The 14,930-nt window shown below is 43.3% G+C and overlaps 1 protein-coding gene across 2 annotated transcripts in view; it reads right to left on the minus strand.

Moving 5' to 3' along the window:
* Nucleotides 1-14,906, minus strand: part of RFWD3 (ring finger and WD repeat domain 3) — a 41,347-nt gene extending 26,441 nt beyond the window's left edge. For both annotated transcript variants that reach the window (XM_022583201.2, XM_022583200.2), the window contains exons 1-3: nucleotides 14,792-14,906; nucleotides 11,122-11,689; nucleotides 5,478-5,674 (exon numbers count right to left, since the gene is read on the minus strand). In XM_022583201.2, coding sequence (XP_022438909.2) covers nucleotides 5,478-5,674; nucleotides 11,122-11,687 — 763 coding nt within the window. In that variant the 5' untranslated portion in view covers nucleotides 11,688-11,689; nucleotides 14,792-14,906. The remainder of the gene's footprint in view (nucleotides 1-5,477; nucleotides 5,675-11,121; nucleotides 11,690-14,791) is intronic.
* Between the last annotated feature and the right edge of the window lie 24 nt (nucleotides 14,907-14,930).

A 14,930-nucleotide genomic window follows, 5' to 3' on the forward strand; every position in this document is an offset into this window, starting at 1 on the left:
GAGAAAAAAACGATTACATGGAAACTAAACAACATGCTACTAAAAAACCAATGGGTCAATGATGAAATCAAACAGGAAATTAAAAAATACCTTGAGACAAATGACAATGAAAACACAACCATACAAAATCTATGGGATGCAGCAAAAGCAGTTCTTACAGAGAAGTTCAAGTGATACATGCCTTCCTCAAAGAACAAGAACATGTTTTTTGTCATAAACATGTCTGTTTATGACAAACTCACAGACAATATAATACTCAATGGTGAAAAGCTGAAAGCCTTCCTGCTAAAATCGGGAACAAGACAAGGATGCCCACTCTCACCACTTCTATTCAACATAGTACTGGAAGTCCTAGCCACAGCAATCAAACAAGAAAGAGAAATAAAAGGTATCCAAATTGGAAGGGAAGAGGTAAAACTGTCATTATATGCACATAATATGGTACTATATATACAAAATCTTAAGGACTCCACACAAAAACTACTAGAACTGATAAAGGAATTCAGCAAGGTAGCAGGATACAAGATTAACATACAGAAATCAGTTGCATTTTACACTAACAATGAAGTATCAAAAAGGGGGTGTAAAAATACAATACCTTTTAAAAATCACACCCGCAAGGGATTTCCCTGGCAGTCCAATGGTTAAGACTCTGCACTTCCACTGCATGGGGCATGAGTTCAATCCCTGGTCGGGGAACTAAGATCCCGCATGCTGTGCGGCCAAAAAGAAGAAAGAAAAAAATCACACCCCCCAAAATAAAATATTTAGAAATAAACCTGACTAAGACTTATTCACTGAGAACTATAAAACATTAATAAAGGAAACTGAAGATGATTCAAAGAAATGGAAAGATATCCCATGCTCTTGGACTGGAAGAATTAATACTGCTAAAATGGCCATACTACCCAAAGCAGCCTACAGATTTAATGCAATCCCTATCAAATTACCCATGACATTTCTCACAGCACTAGAACAAAAATCCTAAAATTTATATGGAACCATAAAAGACCCAGAATTGCCAAAGCAATCCTGAAGAAAAAGAATGAAGCAGGAGGCATAACCCTCCCAGACTTCAGACAATACCACAAAGCTACAGTAATCAAAACAGCATGGTACTGGCACAAAAACAGACATATGGATAAATGGAACAGAAAATAGAGCCCAGAAATAAACCCACACACCTACAGTCAATTCATCTTCAACAAAGGAGGCAAGAATATACAACGGGAAAAAGACAGTCTCTTTAGCAAGTGGTGTTGGGAAAATTGGACAGCCGTATGTAAATAAATGAAGTTACAACACACCCTCTCACCATACACTAAAATAAATTCAAAATGGCTCAAAGACTTAAACATAAAACATGACACCATAAAACTCCTAAGAAGAGATCATAGGCAAAACAAATCATACCAATGTTTTCTTAGGTCAGTCTCTCAAAGCAATAGAAATAAAAACAAAACTAAATAAATGGGACCCAATCAAACTTACAAGCTTTTGTACAGCAAAGGAAACCATAAGCAAAATGAAAAGACAACCTACAGAATGGGAGAAAATATCTGCAAAAGATGCGACCGACATGGGCTTAATTTCCAAAATATACAAACAGCTCATACAACTCAACAAAAAAAAACAACCCAATCAAAAAATGGGCAGAGTAAGTCAGAAAGAGAAAGACAAATACTGTATGCTAACACATATATATGGAATTTAAGGAAAAAAAAATGTCATGAAGAACCTAGGGGTAAGACAGGAATAAAGACACAGACCTACTAGAGAATGGACTTGAGGATATGGGGAGGGGGAAGGGTAAGCTGTGACAAAGCAAGAGAGAGGCATGGACATATATACACTACCAAATGTAAGGTAGATAGCTAGTGGGAAGCAGCCGCATAGCACAGGGAGATCAGCTCGGTGCTTTGTGACCGCCTGGAGGGGTGGGATAGGGAGGGTGGGAGGGAGGGAGACACAAGAGGGAAGAGATATGGGAACATATGTATATGTATAACTGATTCACTTTGTTATAAAGCAGAAACTAACACATCATGGTAAAGCAATTATACTCTAATAAAGAAGTAAAAAAAAAAAAGATACAAGGAAATAAAAATTTTAAATAAAAATTACTCACCCTCCCCCCCAAAAAAAATAGAACTCAGGCCTACCGGACCTACTGAATCACAATCTGCACTTTTACAATCTCCCCAGTGTACTTGTGTACCCATGAATAGTTGAAAGGTACATTTCTACCTCGACATGTCTTTACTGTCTGAGAAATACACACATTTTATCCAATTTGATATAAATAAAACACTCAAAAATGCAAAAAAAAAAAAAAAAAAGGGCAGAAGAGGGACCTCCCTGGTGGTGCAGTGGTTAAGGATCCGCCTACCAATGCAGGGGACATGGGTTCAATCCCTGGTCTGGAAGGATCCCACATACCACGGAGCAACTAAGCCCACGTGCCACAACTACTGAAGCCCACATGCCCATTCTCAGCAACGAGAAGCCACCGCAATGAGAAGCGCAGGCACCGCAACTAGAGAAAGCCCACGCACAGCAACAAAGACCCAACGCAGCCAAAAATAAATAAATAAATAAATATCCTATGATAAACCATAATGGAAAAGAATATATTAAAAAAGTATATATATATGTATAACTGAATCTCTTTGCTGTACAGCAGAAACTAACACAACATTGTAAATCAACTATGCTTCAATAAAAAAATAAATAAATAAAGTGAACCTCTTACAAGCAGCATTAAAAAAAAAAAAAATTTACACTCCCACCAGTACTGTATGAGAGGTCTGGTTGCTTTATATCCTTCCCAATACTTGATATTGTCAGTCTTTTAAATTTTAGCTGTTGCGGTGGGTGCATATCAGTTACCACACTGGGGTTTTAATCTGTATTTCCCTGATGACTAATCAAATCTCTGTATATATTGGCCATTTAGCTATCTTGTTTTGGAAGTACCTTTGCAAATCTTCGGCCCATTTTTCTATAAGGTTGTAGAAGTTATTTATGCATTCTAGATATAAGCCCTTTTCTGGATATACGTATTATGAATGTTTTCTCTGGTCAGTGGGTTGCCATCTCACTCTTTTAATGATGTCTTTTTTTTTTGGCTGTGTTGGGTCTTCGTTTCGTGTGAGGGCTTTCTCTAGTTGCGGCAAGTGGGGGCCACTCTTCATCGTGGTGCGAGGGTCACTCTTCATCACGGTGCGCAGGCCTTTCACTATCGTGGCCTCTCTTGTTGCGGGGCACAGGCTCCAGACACGCAGGCTCAGTAGCTGTGGCTCACGGGCCTAGATGCTCCACGGCATGTGGAATCTTCCCGGACCAGGGATTGAACCCGTGTCCCCTGCATTGGCAGGTGGATTGTTAAACCACTGCGCCACCAGGGAAGCCCTGGACATTTCTGATTGCAGCACATCGAGAGGCACATAAAATCTGGTGGTTTCACTTTCTGAAATGCTAAGATTGATCAGTGGGTTCAGGTGGTGTCAGCCTGGTCCCTCTATTAAAAAGACTCCCACCAACCTTCCAATCTAATGGTTTGAAGAGTCACTGATGATCTTTGACTAGATACGTCAATGCATTAGGAGTCACAAAATGATAATTTTCCCCCCTATCATTCATGCTACAATTACTAGCTGGAATTTTTCTATTAAAAAAAACCTCCTTAGAGGGTGGGTGGAAGGGAAGAATAGGCAGAGCATAGAGAATCTTTAGGGCACTGAAAATACTGTATATGATATTATAATGATGGATGTATGCCATTATACATTTGTCCAAACTTATAGAATGTGCAACACCAACAGTAAACCCCAAGGTAAACCAAAGACTTCGAGTGATTACAGTGTGTAACTAACGCACCATTCTGGTGAATGATGCCAATAATGGAGAGGCAGTGCATGTATGTGTGGGGGAGGGAGGGGGGCAGGTGCATATGGGAGATCTCTCTACCTTCCTTTCAGTTTTGTTGTGAACCATAAACTACTCTAAAAAAAAAAAAAGTCTTAAAAACAAACAAACAGGGCTTCCCTGGTGGCGCAGTGGTTGAGAGTCCGCCTGCCAATGCAGGGGACACAGGTTCGTGCCCCGGTCCAGGAAGATCCCACATGCCGCGGAGCAGCTGGGCCCATGAGCCATGGCCGCTGAGCCTGCGCGTCCGGAGCCTGTGCTCCGCAATGGGAGAGGCCACAACAGTCAGAGGCCCGCGTACCGCAAAACAAAAACAAAACCAAAAAACAAACAAACACTTAAAAGACCTTCTCCATCAACTATTTGGTTTTTTGGATACAGTTCATATAGGAAAGGCAGGATAAATGCTTAATCCTCTATTCAACAGTTTTCAGAGCAATGAGTTAGGGCTCTAATAACTTATTATGGTGATAAGTAAGGTTTTTTTTTTTTTTAAAAAGTGCACAATTATGAATTTATAGATTCACACAGATTTGATGTATTTCAATCTGTAATCTAAGAATACATTCATTATTCTTTTTAATGCTCAAACTGTCCCAACTTAGGCCAGCAGGATCTCTCTCAAGGTTGCACCTGTGCCTGATGTAACTGTGTAAGACTCAGACAGCTTCCTTGCTTTCCAGCACAATAAAATGCCCTAGGCCCATTTTGTATATTTCCTATCACAGACCTGGAAAGCCATTTCTCCAAGCCTTGGTCCCCTTTAGTGTGAGAAGACCACAGTGTAGGGTATCAGATAGGTTTTTTGGTTTTTTTTTTTTTCTGGGTAAAGATTTAATTTTATTTATTTTTGGGTGCGTTGGGTCTTTGTTGCTGCGCACGGGCTTTCTCTAGTTGTGGCGACCGGGGGCTACTCTTCATTGTGGTGCGCAGGCTTCTCCTTGTGGTGGCTTTTCTTGTTGCGGAGCATGGGCTCTAGGCGTGTGGGCTTCAGTAGTTGTGGCTCGTGGGCTTAGCTGCTCCGCAGTACATGGGATCCTCCCAGACCAGGGATCGAATCTGTGTCCCCTGCGTTGGCAGGCGGATTCTTATTCACTGTGCCACCAGGGAAGTCCCCAGAGAGTAGATGTGCAGAGACCCTTTAAGCATATGCTTAAAGGGTCTCTGCGCATCTACTGTTAAATAATGTTCCACTTGCACAACACGTAACATTACACTAGGACTTAAAAAGTACCGGACTAGACAGGGTGCTGAATTTACGAAGCTTTTCTTTTAAATAATCTACTTCCTTCTCAAATGTCTAAGAAAACGAAAGGGAATGTAAAATGCCATTATAAAGTGACCAACTCAATGGGTCACAAGTCACATTAAATTGCAAGCCAGATCAAATCCTCTCTATATAGTTATGGCCAGTGAAAGCTCTGTACTATAAAGCATTAATCTATGATATTTGGGGTGAAAAGGCAAAGTATCAAAACACAGGTCTAGAGTTTCTAGCCTTCTGGAGTCTTCTGTTGACCTTGTGGATCAAATCTGGATAAAACACTCACCTTCTAAAACAACAGCTCCAGGCTCCTCTGCCTGGACAACTCCCTCTTCATACTCTGTGGAGCTGTCACTGTCAGAACTACCTGATACCTGCAAGTCTTCAGGGACAGGATTCCTAGTCTCTGAACCATAAGAGGTGGCTGGCGAATGAGGCTGCGTCCTGCTCACTTGAAAGTAAGCATCCAGCGGTGATCTCAACCTATATATGCAGAAAGACAACAGAATTCTTGTACAATGTACCATCATCACAAGAATAATCCACAGTAATTTGGAGGTAAATCCTAGTCATTTTAATGCATCACCAGGCCATTAAGTGCTGCCTTTGAACGCTGAAGTAGGAATAGAGATTCAGGCAGGTGCTGACTGGACTAGACATGCTCTTTCCACTCAAGTATTCCATTGGCCCACACTGAAGCCTGACCCCTCTGCTAAAAGCTAATCCTACTTTACTGGCATTTCTTTTGTCAATACCTTTTAAAGACATGACTCATTAATATAAAGAAAGGAAAGGAGGGAGGGAGGGAGGAAGGGAGGGAGGGCTGACTCAGCAATTTGTCTGTTGATATTAGGGGGTTGAAAAGAGAGTGGGCAAGATGAAAAAGGGCCCTATTTTTTTTTTTTTTTTTTGCGGTACACGGGCCTCTCACTGCCGTGGCCTCTCCCGTTGCAGAGCACAGGCTCCGGACGCACAGGCCCAGCGGCCCAGCCGATCCGCAGCATATGGGATCCTCCCGGACCGGGGCACGAACCCGTGTCCCCTGCATCAGCAGGCGGACTCTCAACCACTGCGCTACCAGGGAAGCCCTAAAAGGGCCCTATTGATCAAATATGGCCTCATGGGATTCTGCTTCTGCAGCTACTAAGACCAAGGTCTTTTGAAGGTATGAAGCCTGGCTATGGTCACCATTGTCTCATCTCTTATTTTGAGCCACTTTTCAAGTCAAAAATGTCAAAGAAGGACAAAAGTTCTCTCTTTTGCCTGCTCAAACCTGCTGTTGAGCTCTCTAGTGATTTTTTCCCATTTACTGTGTCAACTCCAGTATTTCTATTTTGTACATTTTTATAACTTCAGTCTCTATTGATATTGTCTATTTTGTTGTTTTATACTTTGCTTTAGTTCTTTGAATATATTTAAATAGCAGATTTAAAGTTGGTCTAGTAAGTCCAACATCTTGGCTTCTTCATGTACAGTTTCTATTTTTTCTTCCTGTGTTTTGGTTATACTTTCTTTACATATCTTATTTTTTCTTGAAAACTGGACGTTTCAAATAATATAATGTGGTAACTCTGGAAATGAGATTTCACCCATTCCCAGGGTTTGTTGTTGTTGCTATTTCTTATAGTTGTTACTATTGGTTTAGTGACTTTTCTGAAGTTAATTCTATAAAGTTTGCATTCTTCGTTGTGTGTGGCCATTGAAGTTTCTGTTTGGTTAGCTTAGTGTTCAGTTCATGACTAGATAGAGATTTCCTTAAACACTTGGAATCAGTACACCTCCCAGTCTTTGCTGAGAGACTTGATGTGTGTGTTGGGACACATCATCAATAATCAGCCAGGCAGGTGACAACTCTGCCTCAGCCTTCACTTCCTGCTTATGCAGAGCCACAAAGTCAGCCAGAGTTGAGAGCTTAGTGCCTTCCTAGGTCTTTCCTGATTGTGGGCCCAGCTGCACACAGCCCTGGGCATGTATGTGGTCTTCTAGATTCCCAGGAATATGTCAGAACTTTTCAAAACCCCATAGGAAGATCTCATTCTCCACCTTTTCCTTTTAAGCTTTTTGGTTAGTCTAATGTTTGGCCCGATGGTCATCCACTGCCACAGGCAGACCCTGGGGAAAAGGCTTTAGAATTTTCGAACTGGACAAGCCAGGGATTGCCTTTCAAGTGGGATCTTCCAGGAAACCAACAAACAGGTCAAAGAAAGAGAATTCTCTGGGGATGAGGCTTTGAAGGACCTCCAATTCCATTCTACTCTCTCTAGTTGCTTCCAGACTGCTGCCTTTTCACTATGATTGCAGGCATTTAGTTTTCAAGACTACTATGGAGGGACTTCATAGTAAGTCCCTCCATAGTAGTGGTTAAGAATCAGCCTTCTAATGCAGAGAGCATGGGTTCGATCCCTGGTCGGGGAACTAAGATCCCACATGCCGTGGGGCAACGAAGCCCGCGTGCCACAATGAAAGATCCCACATGCTGCAACTAAGACCCAACACAGCCAAATAAATAAATAAATATTTTTTTAAAAAAAAGACTACTATGAAGCTGAAGAAGGGGTTGGGAATAGGGAATGCCACAAAGCTCACAGTTCTTACTGAGATTCAGCTGGTTTGAGAATCACTCACTGAATTGCTACAAGTATTTGGTTAATTTCCAGAGTACTGAAAAGTTGATTTTGATAAATTTTGCCAGTTGTTTCAATTGTTTTTTTACTAAATAAATTTATTTATGGCTGTGTTGGGTCTTCGTTTCTGTGCGAGGGCTTTCTCCAGTTGTGGCGAGTGGGGGCCCCTCTTCATCGCGGTGCGCGGGCCTCTCACTGTCGCGGCCTCTCCCGTTGCGGAGCACAGGCTCCAGACGTGCAGGCTCAGTAGCTGTGGCACACGGGCTTAGTTGCTCCATGGCATGTGGGATCTTCCCAGACCAGGGCTCGAATCCATGTCCCCTGCATTGGCAGGCAGACTCCCAACCACTGCGCCACCAGGGAAGCCCTGTTTCAATGACTTTATGGAGAGAATTTTCTGAGGTCCTTACTCTGCCATTTTCACTGATGTCACTCAGGTTTCCTTTTCAAAAAATTGCTAACCAAGTTTACAAACTTATTTTAGGAACTGTGCATGAACAGCAGCTATAGCTACTCATGAGAATAAGAAAATAAGAACAGTATTTCCTAAGAACATTTAAACCAAATGAAATACATAATAAAGTTAGGCTATTACGTGCATTATCAATAGCATTCTGCATAGAAACCAGTAAAAAATTAAGTGATTGACTATTTTTTTAAAAATCACTCATTAATATTGCTTTTACATAGCAAAATAGGCATTTCCAAGGTCAGGTGGGGACATATAAAAGAGGAACTATGAAGAGCAACTGGGAGGTAGTGCTAGGAGTACAGTCTTAGAACCCAAGAAATTCTCCTTTTTTCCCGCACTTATCATCTCTGAATTAAATAACAGTATAGTAAGTTCTTGTCCCTTGCTTACCCTCTATAGTCCTAGATTCCATAAGCTCCAAGAGAAACGGTACCCTGATCTGTCCTGTTCACCAACGTATCTTCAAGGCAAAAGTTCAGTCTCTCACATAGTGGAGTGTTACAAATATTTGATGAATAAGTGATGATGCTGGCTGTCAGAATCAAGCAGCCTCAAACAAAGAAACAGGAAAGGAGTTTGTGACCTTGGCTGAGAAGTAGTTGGGAAAAATATCCCACTATGCAGGTTTCCCCAATTTTGGCTTCTTGGTGGAGTCTGAGGCAAAAGCTGCTCACCTTGGCCCAGGCTCTCAGCACCTGGCCCAGGAATGGTCTGTCGGGTGAGTAATGTCAAACACCATAATGAGAAATTCACCTCAAGAAATTCAGAAGGTATAAGCAATGAGTCCTGGAAAAGCTCAGACTTTTATGTGAATTTAGTATGGAATTTGTTTACAACACAATTTAAAGGAAAAAAAAAATTTAACGCCACATTTATCTGGCTCCAGAATCCATGTTCTCTCCACTGAACTGCATAATTCCTTGCCTTTAAGCTTTATTCTCTATTTTTTTTTTTTTTTTTGCGGTACGCGGGCCTCTCACTGTTGGTGCCTCTCCCATTGCGGAGCACAGGCTCCGGACGCGCAGGCTCAGCGGCCATGGCTCACGGGCCCAGCCGCTCTGCGGCATGTGGGATCTTCCCAGACCGGGGCACGAACCCATGTCCCCTGCATCGGCAGGCGGACTCTCAACCACTGCGCCACCAGGGAAGCCCTAAGCTTTATTCTCTTTGTGGAGACAAACATATGACCGTCAGTCAAATAGCTTAACTGACATCATTTAACATCTAAATTCTGTAGCTCAGTCCCCGAGCAGAGATTCTACACACATCAAGCTATTTTCTGATTAGAGCCTGGCTTCTGTGTGGCAGCATCCCCTAGGTGAATCATGCTGACCATGCCAACAAGAGAATTTGGTCTCTGTGGTGTTTCTAATTTTCTCTGTAAATTGGCATCTGGTTTATAAGTGTCACTCTCCTGTGAACTGGTTAACACAAAAGTCCCCGACCAAGAGCAATCTCCACCCCCGCCTGCTCATGAGTGGATGAACAACCAAGCGTGAGGACTACTGCAAGAGGCCTCTTGACAGTTCTTGGGGACACCAATCTCAACTCTCAGCCCCCTTACTTCAACAGGGACCCCAAACTGCACTACAAGGTACCTTCACCTATGACACAAATGTATGAAATCCTACTTTGTTTTCAAAATCCGAGTAAACGGCATCTTAAAATAACAAAGTAGCATACATTTGCAACTCTTGTCAACACAGAACTAGGCACCTCTCACCCTTGATGGATCACATCCAGCAGTGACCAGGCATTACAGAGACTGAAGCCACAGTAATAGCAGGCCCTGATACAGTCATCAGCAGGATCCATGGAAAAGGATGCTGAAATCCAGAATCAGAAGGCACAGTCCAGTTCCAGTTATCCCAGTCAAATCACAAATCACCCCATCATCTTCCTCATTTGTAAAACATAGGTATTAGATGCCCCAGCTACCACTTTTTATTGCCACCTCATTATTTTCACAGTGTTAGAAAACAAATGGGTCTGACTGAAGCTTCCTCTATCTGTTTTTGTTGACAACAGTCAGATTCAGGTTCCAACACCAGCTCTAACCTCCTCAGTGCTGTCGCTATGAGACCCTGAACAAACCACTCTCTCAGGGTCCAAGTTTCCTTCGTATTTAAAATGAAAAGGTTGAATTCAATCTCAACATTATGAAGATACTTAGAAGTCCAAATGTGAAACAAAGTATTTCAAAAAAAGCTGGAGGAAGTGAAAAAACAGGTAAGGCATAGATAATTGTTGTTCTTCATAATAACTCTGTCAAGACTTGACAGCTAAGCCCTTCAAGAGGCAAATTCAAACCAAAACCTATGGAAGAAAATTATTTTTAACTCTACAACACAGTATCAGGTGAGGAGGGCTAGAATGTTTCTCACTTAGTCAGATAAGCTCTAAATTAATTCACACTCTACTTTTCACAAGGCTTCTCTAAATCCAGCCTGCCCATCTTCCAAAATCTACTGCACCACTAAGTGGAGAACAATGAAACATGGGCGAGTGGAGTGGCCTTGCAAGTTAAATATTTTTTTGATGTACAAGAGACAAACGATCTGAAGAAAAGCCAGTCTCTACAGAAACCGCTGCCAACAAACTACCACTGAGTTTTCAAAACATATCAGTGTAACTTGTCCCCTCCATTACTTTGTGAAGTAAATAAGGCAAGCACTTTTATTTTCATCTGACTTATGAGGTAACGGGGGTTCAGAAAGGTCACCTAACTTGCCAAGTCACAACGCCAATTCTTGGCAGCACTGGGGCTACGATCAGGGCCTAAGGTTCATAATTCCCAATCTGGCACTAATCCTACTGTTTATACATATATTTACCTGGCACTGTTTGTCCTGTGAGACCCTCCAGCTCTTGCCCTCTGTGAAGCAGAACTCCTCCGCCTAGCTCTCACTGGCCCCACCCTGTGGTCCGAAGTTGGCCTCAGGAATTCCAGCATGCCATGAAGTCTCTGCAGCCCACTGATGAAGCTGTTCACTGAATCCAATGAAGACACTTGGGCAGTGTGGTTAGCACCAGATTCCTGCCTACTCTCCTCTGAAACTCCTGGATTGATGTTCTCCACAGTCTCTTCTCCTGAGAGCTCCTCTGTCATATCAATGGATACCTGTGGAGCAGCCTGAAGCAGGGGCAGTCCCTCTTGGCTGCTGACCACTTCATCAGGAGGGGGCTGGAGCAGGGCTGGTCCCCCTTGGCTGCTGACCACTGCAGCAGGTGCAGGCTCAAACAGGGGTGGTCCTTCCTGGCTGCTGACCACCTCAGTATGAGGAGGCTGGAGCAGGGCTGGTCCCCCTTGGCCGCTGACCACTTCAGGAGGAGCAGGCTGTTGTGCAGCACCATGATCTAACTGCACCTGAAGATCATATTTCATTGCTTCATGAGCCATCACTGAAGAAACAATATTTGTAAGTATTAGTAAAATATATCAGCTATAAGACATGTTTTATCTAATCATATCTGTTCTTTAATATTTCTGTTTAAGATCATTCTTGGCAAAACTGAGAAACTTAAAGAGACGATTTTGTTCGACTTTTTTTTTCCATAATAGGTACTTATAACCAGTTTTCCTGTTTGCCCTTTGAAAACATGAAGTCATGTGATCACAGCACTAACCTTTAAAATAGATCTAGGGACTTCCCTGGTGGCACAGTGGTTAAGAATACGCCTGCTAACGCAGGAGACACAGGTTCGATCCCTGGTCCGGGAAGATCCCACATGCTGCAGAGCAAATAAGCCCATGTGCCACAACTACTGACTCTGTGCTCTAGAGGCCGCAAGCCACAAGTACTGAAGCCTGTGTGCTGCAACTACTGAAGCCCATGCACTCTAGGGCTCACATGCCGCAACTACTGAAGCTTGCGTGCCTAGAGCCTGTGCTCTGCAACAAGAGAAGCCACCATGATGAGAAGCCCGCACACCGCAACCAAGAGTAGACCCCGCTCGCTGCAGCTAGAGAAAAGCCCGCGCACAGGAATGAAGACTCAACGCAGCCATAAATAAATAAATAAATAAATCGATCGATAAAATAAGAGGACTGAACTACTGAAAGCAGTGGATCCACAAGTACAAGGCAAAGAGAGTATGAGACACACAAATCAGTTTTTCGGACTGATAACTGGTAGGACTGTGTGCTGTTGAGAAGCAAGCTAATTTCCACTGAGGGGACTGTAAAAACCACGTACCAAAGAAGACAGCATTGAAAGATGGAGATGGAAAGCCTGTGAAAGTAGTTACTCTGTCCCTCAGGCAAACAATCAAAAAACCCCTCCCCCTATGCTGCAGACAACTGGAGGTTTGAACCAGACAGACTTAAGACCAGCAGTGAAAACAAAGAGTTAAGTGAAAGTCTACAAACTTTCACAAGTGTGAGACACTTCCAACCCTTCTCTCCAGCTGCACAAATCCAGAACGCAATATCCTGGTTTACATACATTCTCTATGCCTCAAGGCAGGAAATTACAGGATTGTTGCCTAGAGAAAACCAGCTCAAGAGGAAAGATCTATAAATACTGACAGCTCTGACTCTCAAGAAAATGGCTGGATCTCTGCCCATACATCTAACAGTAAAAGTCCATTGGTTAGTAAGGTTCAGTCATTCATAAAGAGCTTCCACTCAGTTTTCTGGGGGTCTCTCCTCGAAATGACCAAATAGCCAAAGAACAACTGACATTCAAGAAAAGCCTCCAACATGAGAGAAAGAGACCAAGGCAGACAAAGAGAAGAAACTCGGAGAAAAGAAAGGAATACAATGCAAGAAACAGAAATAAGTAAATAAATAAACAAATCCAAACATAAAAGAATGCCAAGGAAAAAAGGATCAAATCAGAAAACAAGAAAGAGCTCTTAAAAAAGAAAATTTACAGCCAAAATAAATGCTTTAATAGAAGGACTGGAAGATAAACCTGAGTAACTCTTTCAGAAAACAAAAGACAGTTAAAAAATAATAATATTAAAAGCTCAAGCTAGAATACTTGATTAACTGAAGTACAAGAATGAGAGAACTCAAAATAGAGAAGAAAGTGAAGCAAAACCTCTGGTCAAGATGTAACCATACACTCTCTTCTAAGAACCCCAACACGGTAAATTTCCTCAAAAATTTTATCAGTTACAGAACAACCTCCATTATTAATTCCAATTTTAGGACACTTATAAAATATGCAAAACCACACTACTATATGGATTTATAGATATAAGATAGTATAAAACAAGCCCAGTCATGAAAAATACCAAATTCATGAGAGGAAGGGTGCAGAGGTACACATGAGGCCTTGAATACAGAATTTTTTTTTTTTAAGGAAAAGAAAAAAAGAATTCTATCAAAAAGTCAAAGCCAAGATTTGTTACATCTGTGTGGTGAATGCACGGGTCTTTTAAAAATTATTCTGTGCGCTTCTCAGTATGGTTAAATATTAAAAAGTGAAATTTCTTCCCATCATATGCCAGATCTGATTAGAGAACAACCAGTTCTGATGAGACGTGAAAGGCCCAGAGCCGAATCCAAACCTGATTCATCGGTGTATCCTACACAGCAAGAAGTACAGAGTAGATGCTAAATATCCACTGAATTACACACCATCCACCTAAAAACACAACACCAACCAGAAATCCCCCAACAACTAAGAACATATTAGCACCCGATATTGACACAGAGATAGGAGAGATATAGAACATGTTCATGCCGGCAGAAAGTTCTCTAACCAGCGCCATACTGGAGCAAAGCTTCCCAATCAACGTGGGGAAACACAAATCCCTCCAGGCCTGGGGCTGAGCAGCGGTGCGTCGGCTGCCCCCACCCCCACCCCCACCCCCCGGCCCCAGGCCGTGAGCAGCCTGGTCCTAGACCTCCCGTAATCTTCCCAAGCTTTGTCACTCAGATTTCAACCAATGTCCGCTCCAGTCGGGATGATGGCTCCCAGTTAAAAGAATAAAAGGCGCCGGCGGAGAGTCGGGCCGACCTGGGTTCAAATCCCTTCTGTCACATCCTACCTCTGGGACCTTAGGAGGTTCCCTATTCTACTTGCTCCTCTGTAAAATGGGAATAATAAAAGTGTTTACGTCACAGTATTGCTGTGAGATAAAGTTGGACAGAATAGGCCTTTCGTTCAACTTGAAAGTGATGCAAGTAGAGGGCGCTCCACGGGACGGCAGCTATTTGCAGATGATGAGTCTGAGGCTCGGCTGCCTGGAGAGCAAACCGCGACCTGCGACTACGGCCCCGCGGCCAAGTCGGCTCCTTCCGGGATCCCTGATGTTCCTGCCTTCCCCGCCCCCACCCTCACCAGCAACCCCAAAAGAGCGGGGGATTCGGGAGACTCAGCCCCGACAGTTGGGGCCGTCCGGAGCGGCCGAAACTCCTCAGACAGCCGGGTTCCAGGCCGGCCCGCAGCCCATCTTGGGGCGTCCCGGGGCCCGGCGTCCATGGACCCAGCCCAGGAAGTCATCCCGGAGCCAGACGCCCAAGGTCTGGGAAGAGGGAAGCGCCCACCTCACCTGAAGCCGGAAGGACGCGGTCAGACTCGCGAGACCCCCGGAGAAATTGCAGTCTCCTTTGAAGAACTCTCGCCGGACTGGCGCCAACAACCACTTCCGGAGCAGCTCAATCCGCCAGCCTGTGTTGCGGCCTCGGCCT

Source organism: Delphinapterus leucas, chromosome 20 (genome assembly GCF_059928025.1).
Source record: "Delphinapterus leucas isolate spDelLeu-1000000601 "Yukka" chromosome 20, BTC_Dleu_Yukka2, whole genome shotgun sequence".
NCBI lineage: Eukaryota > Metazoa > Chordata > Mammalia > Artiodactyla > Monodontidae > Delphinapterus > Delphinapterus leucas.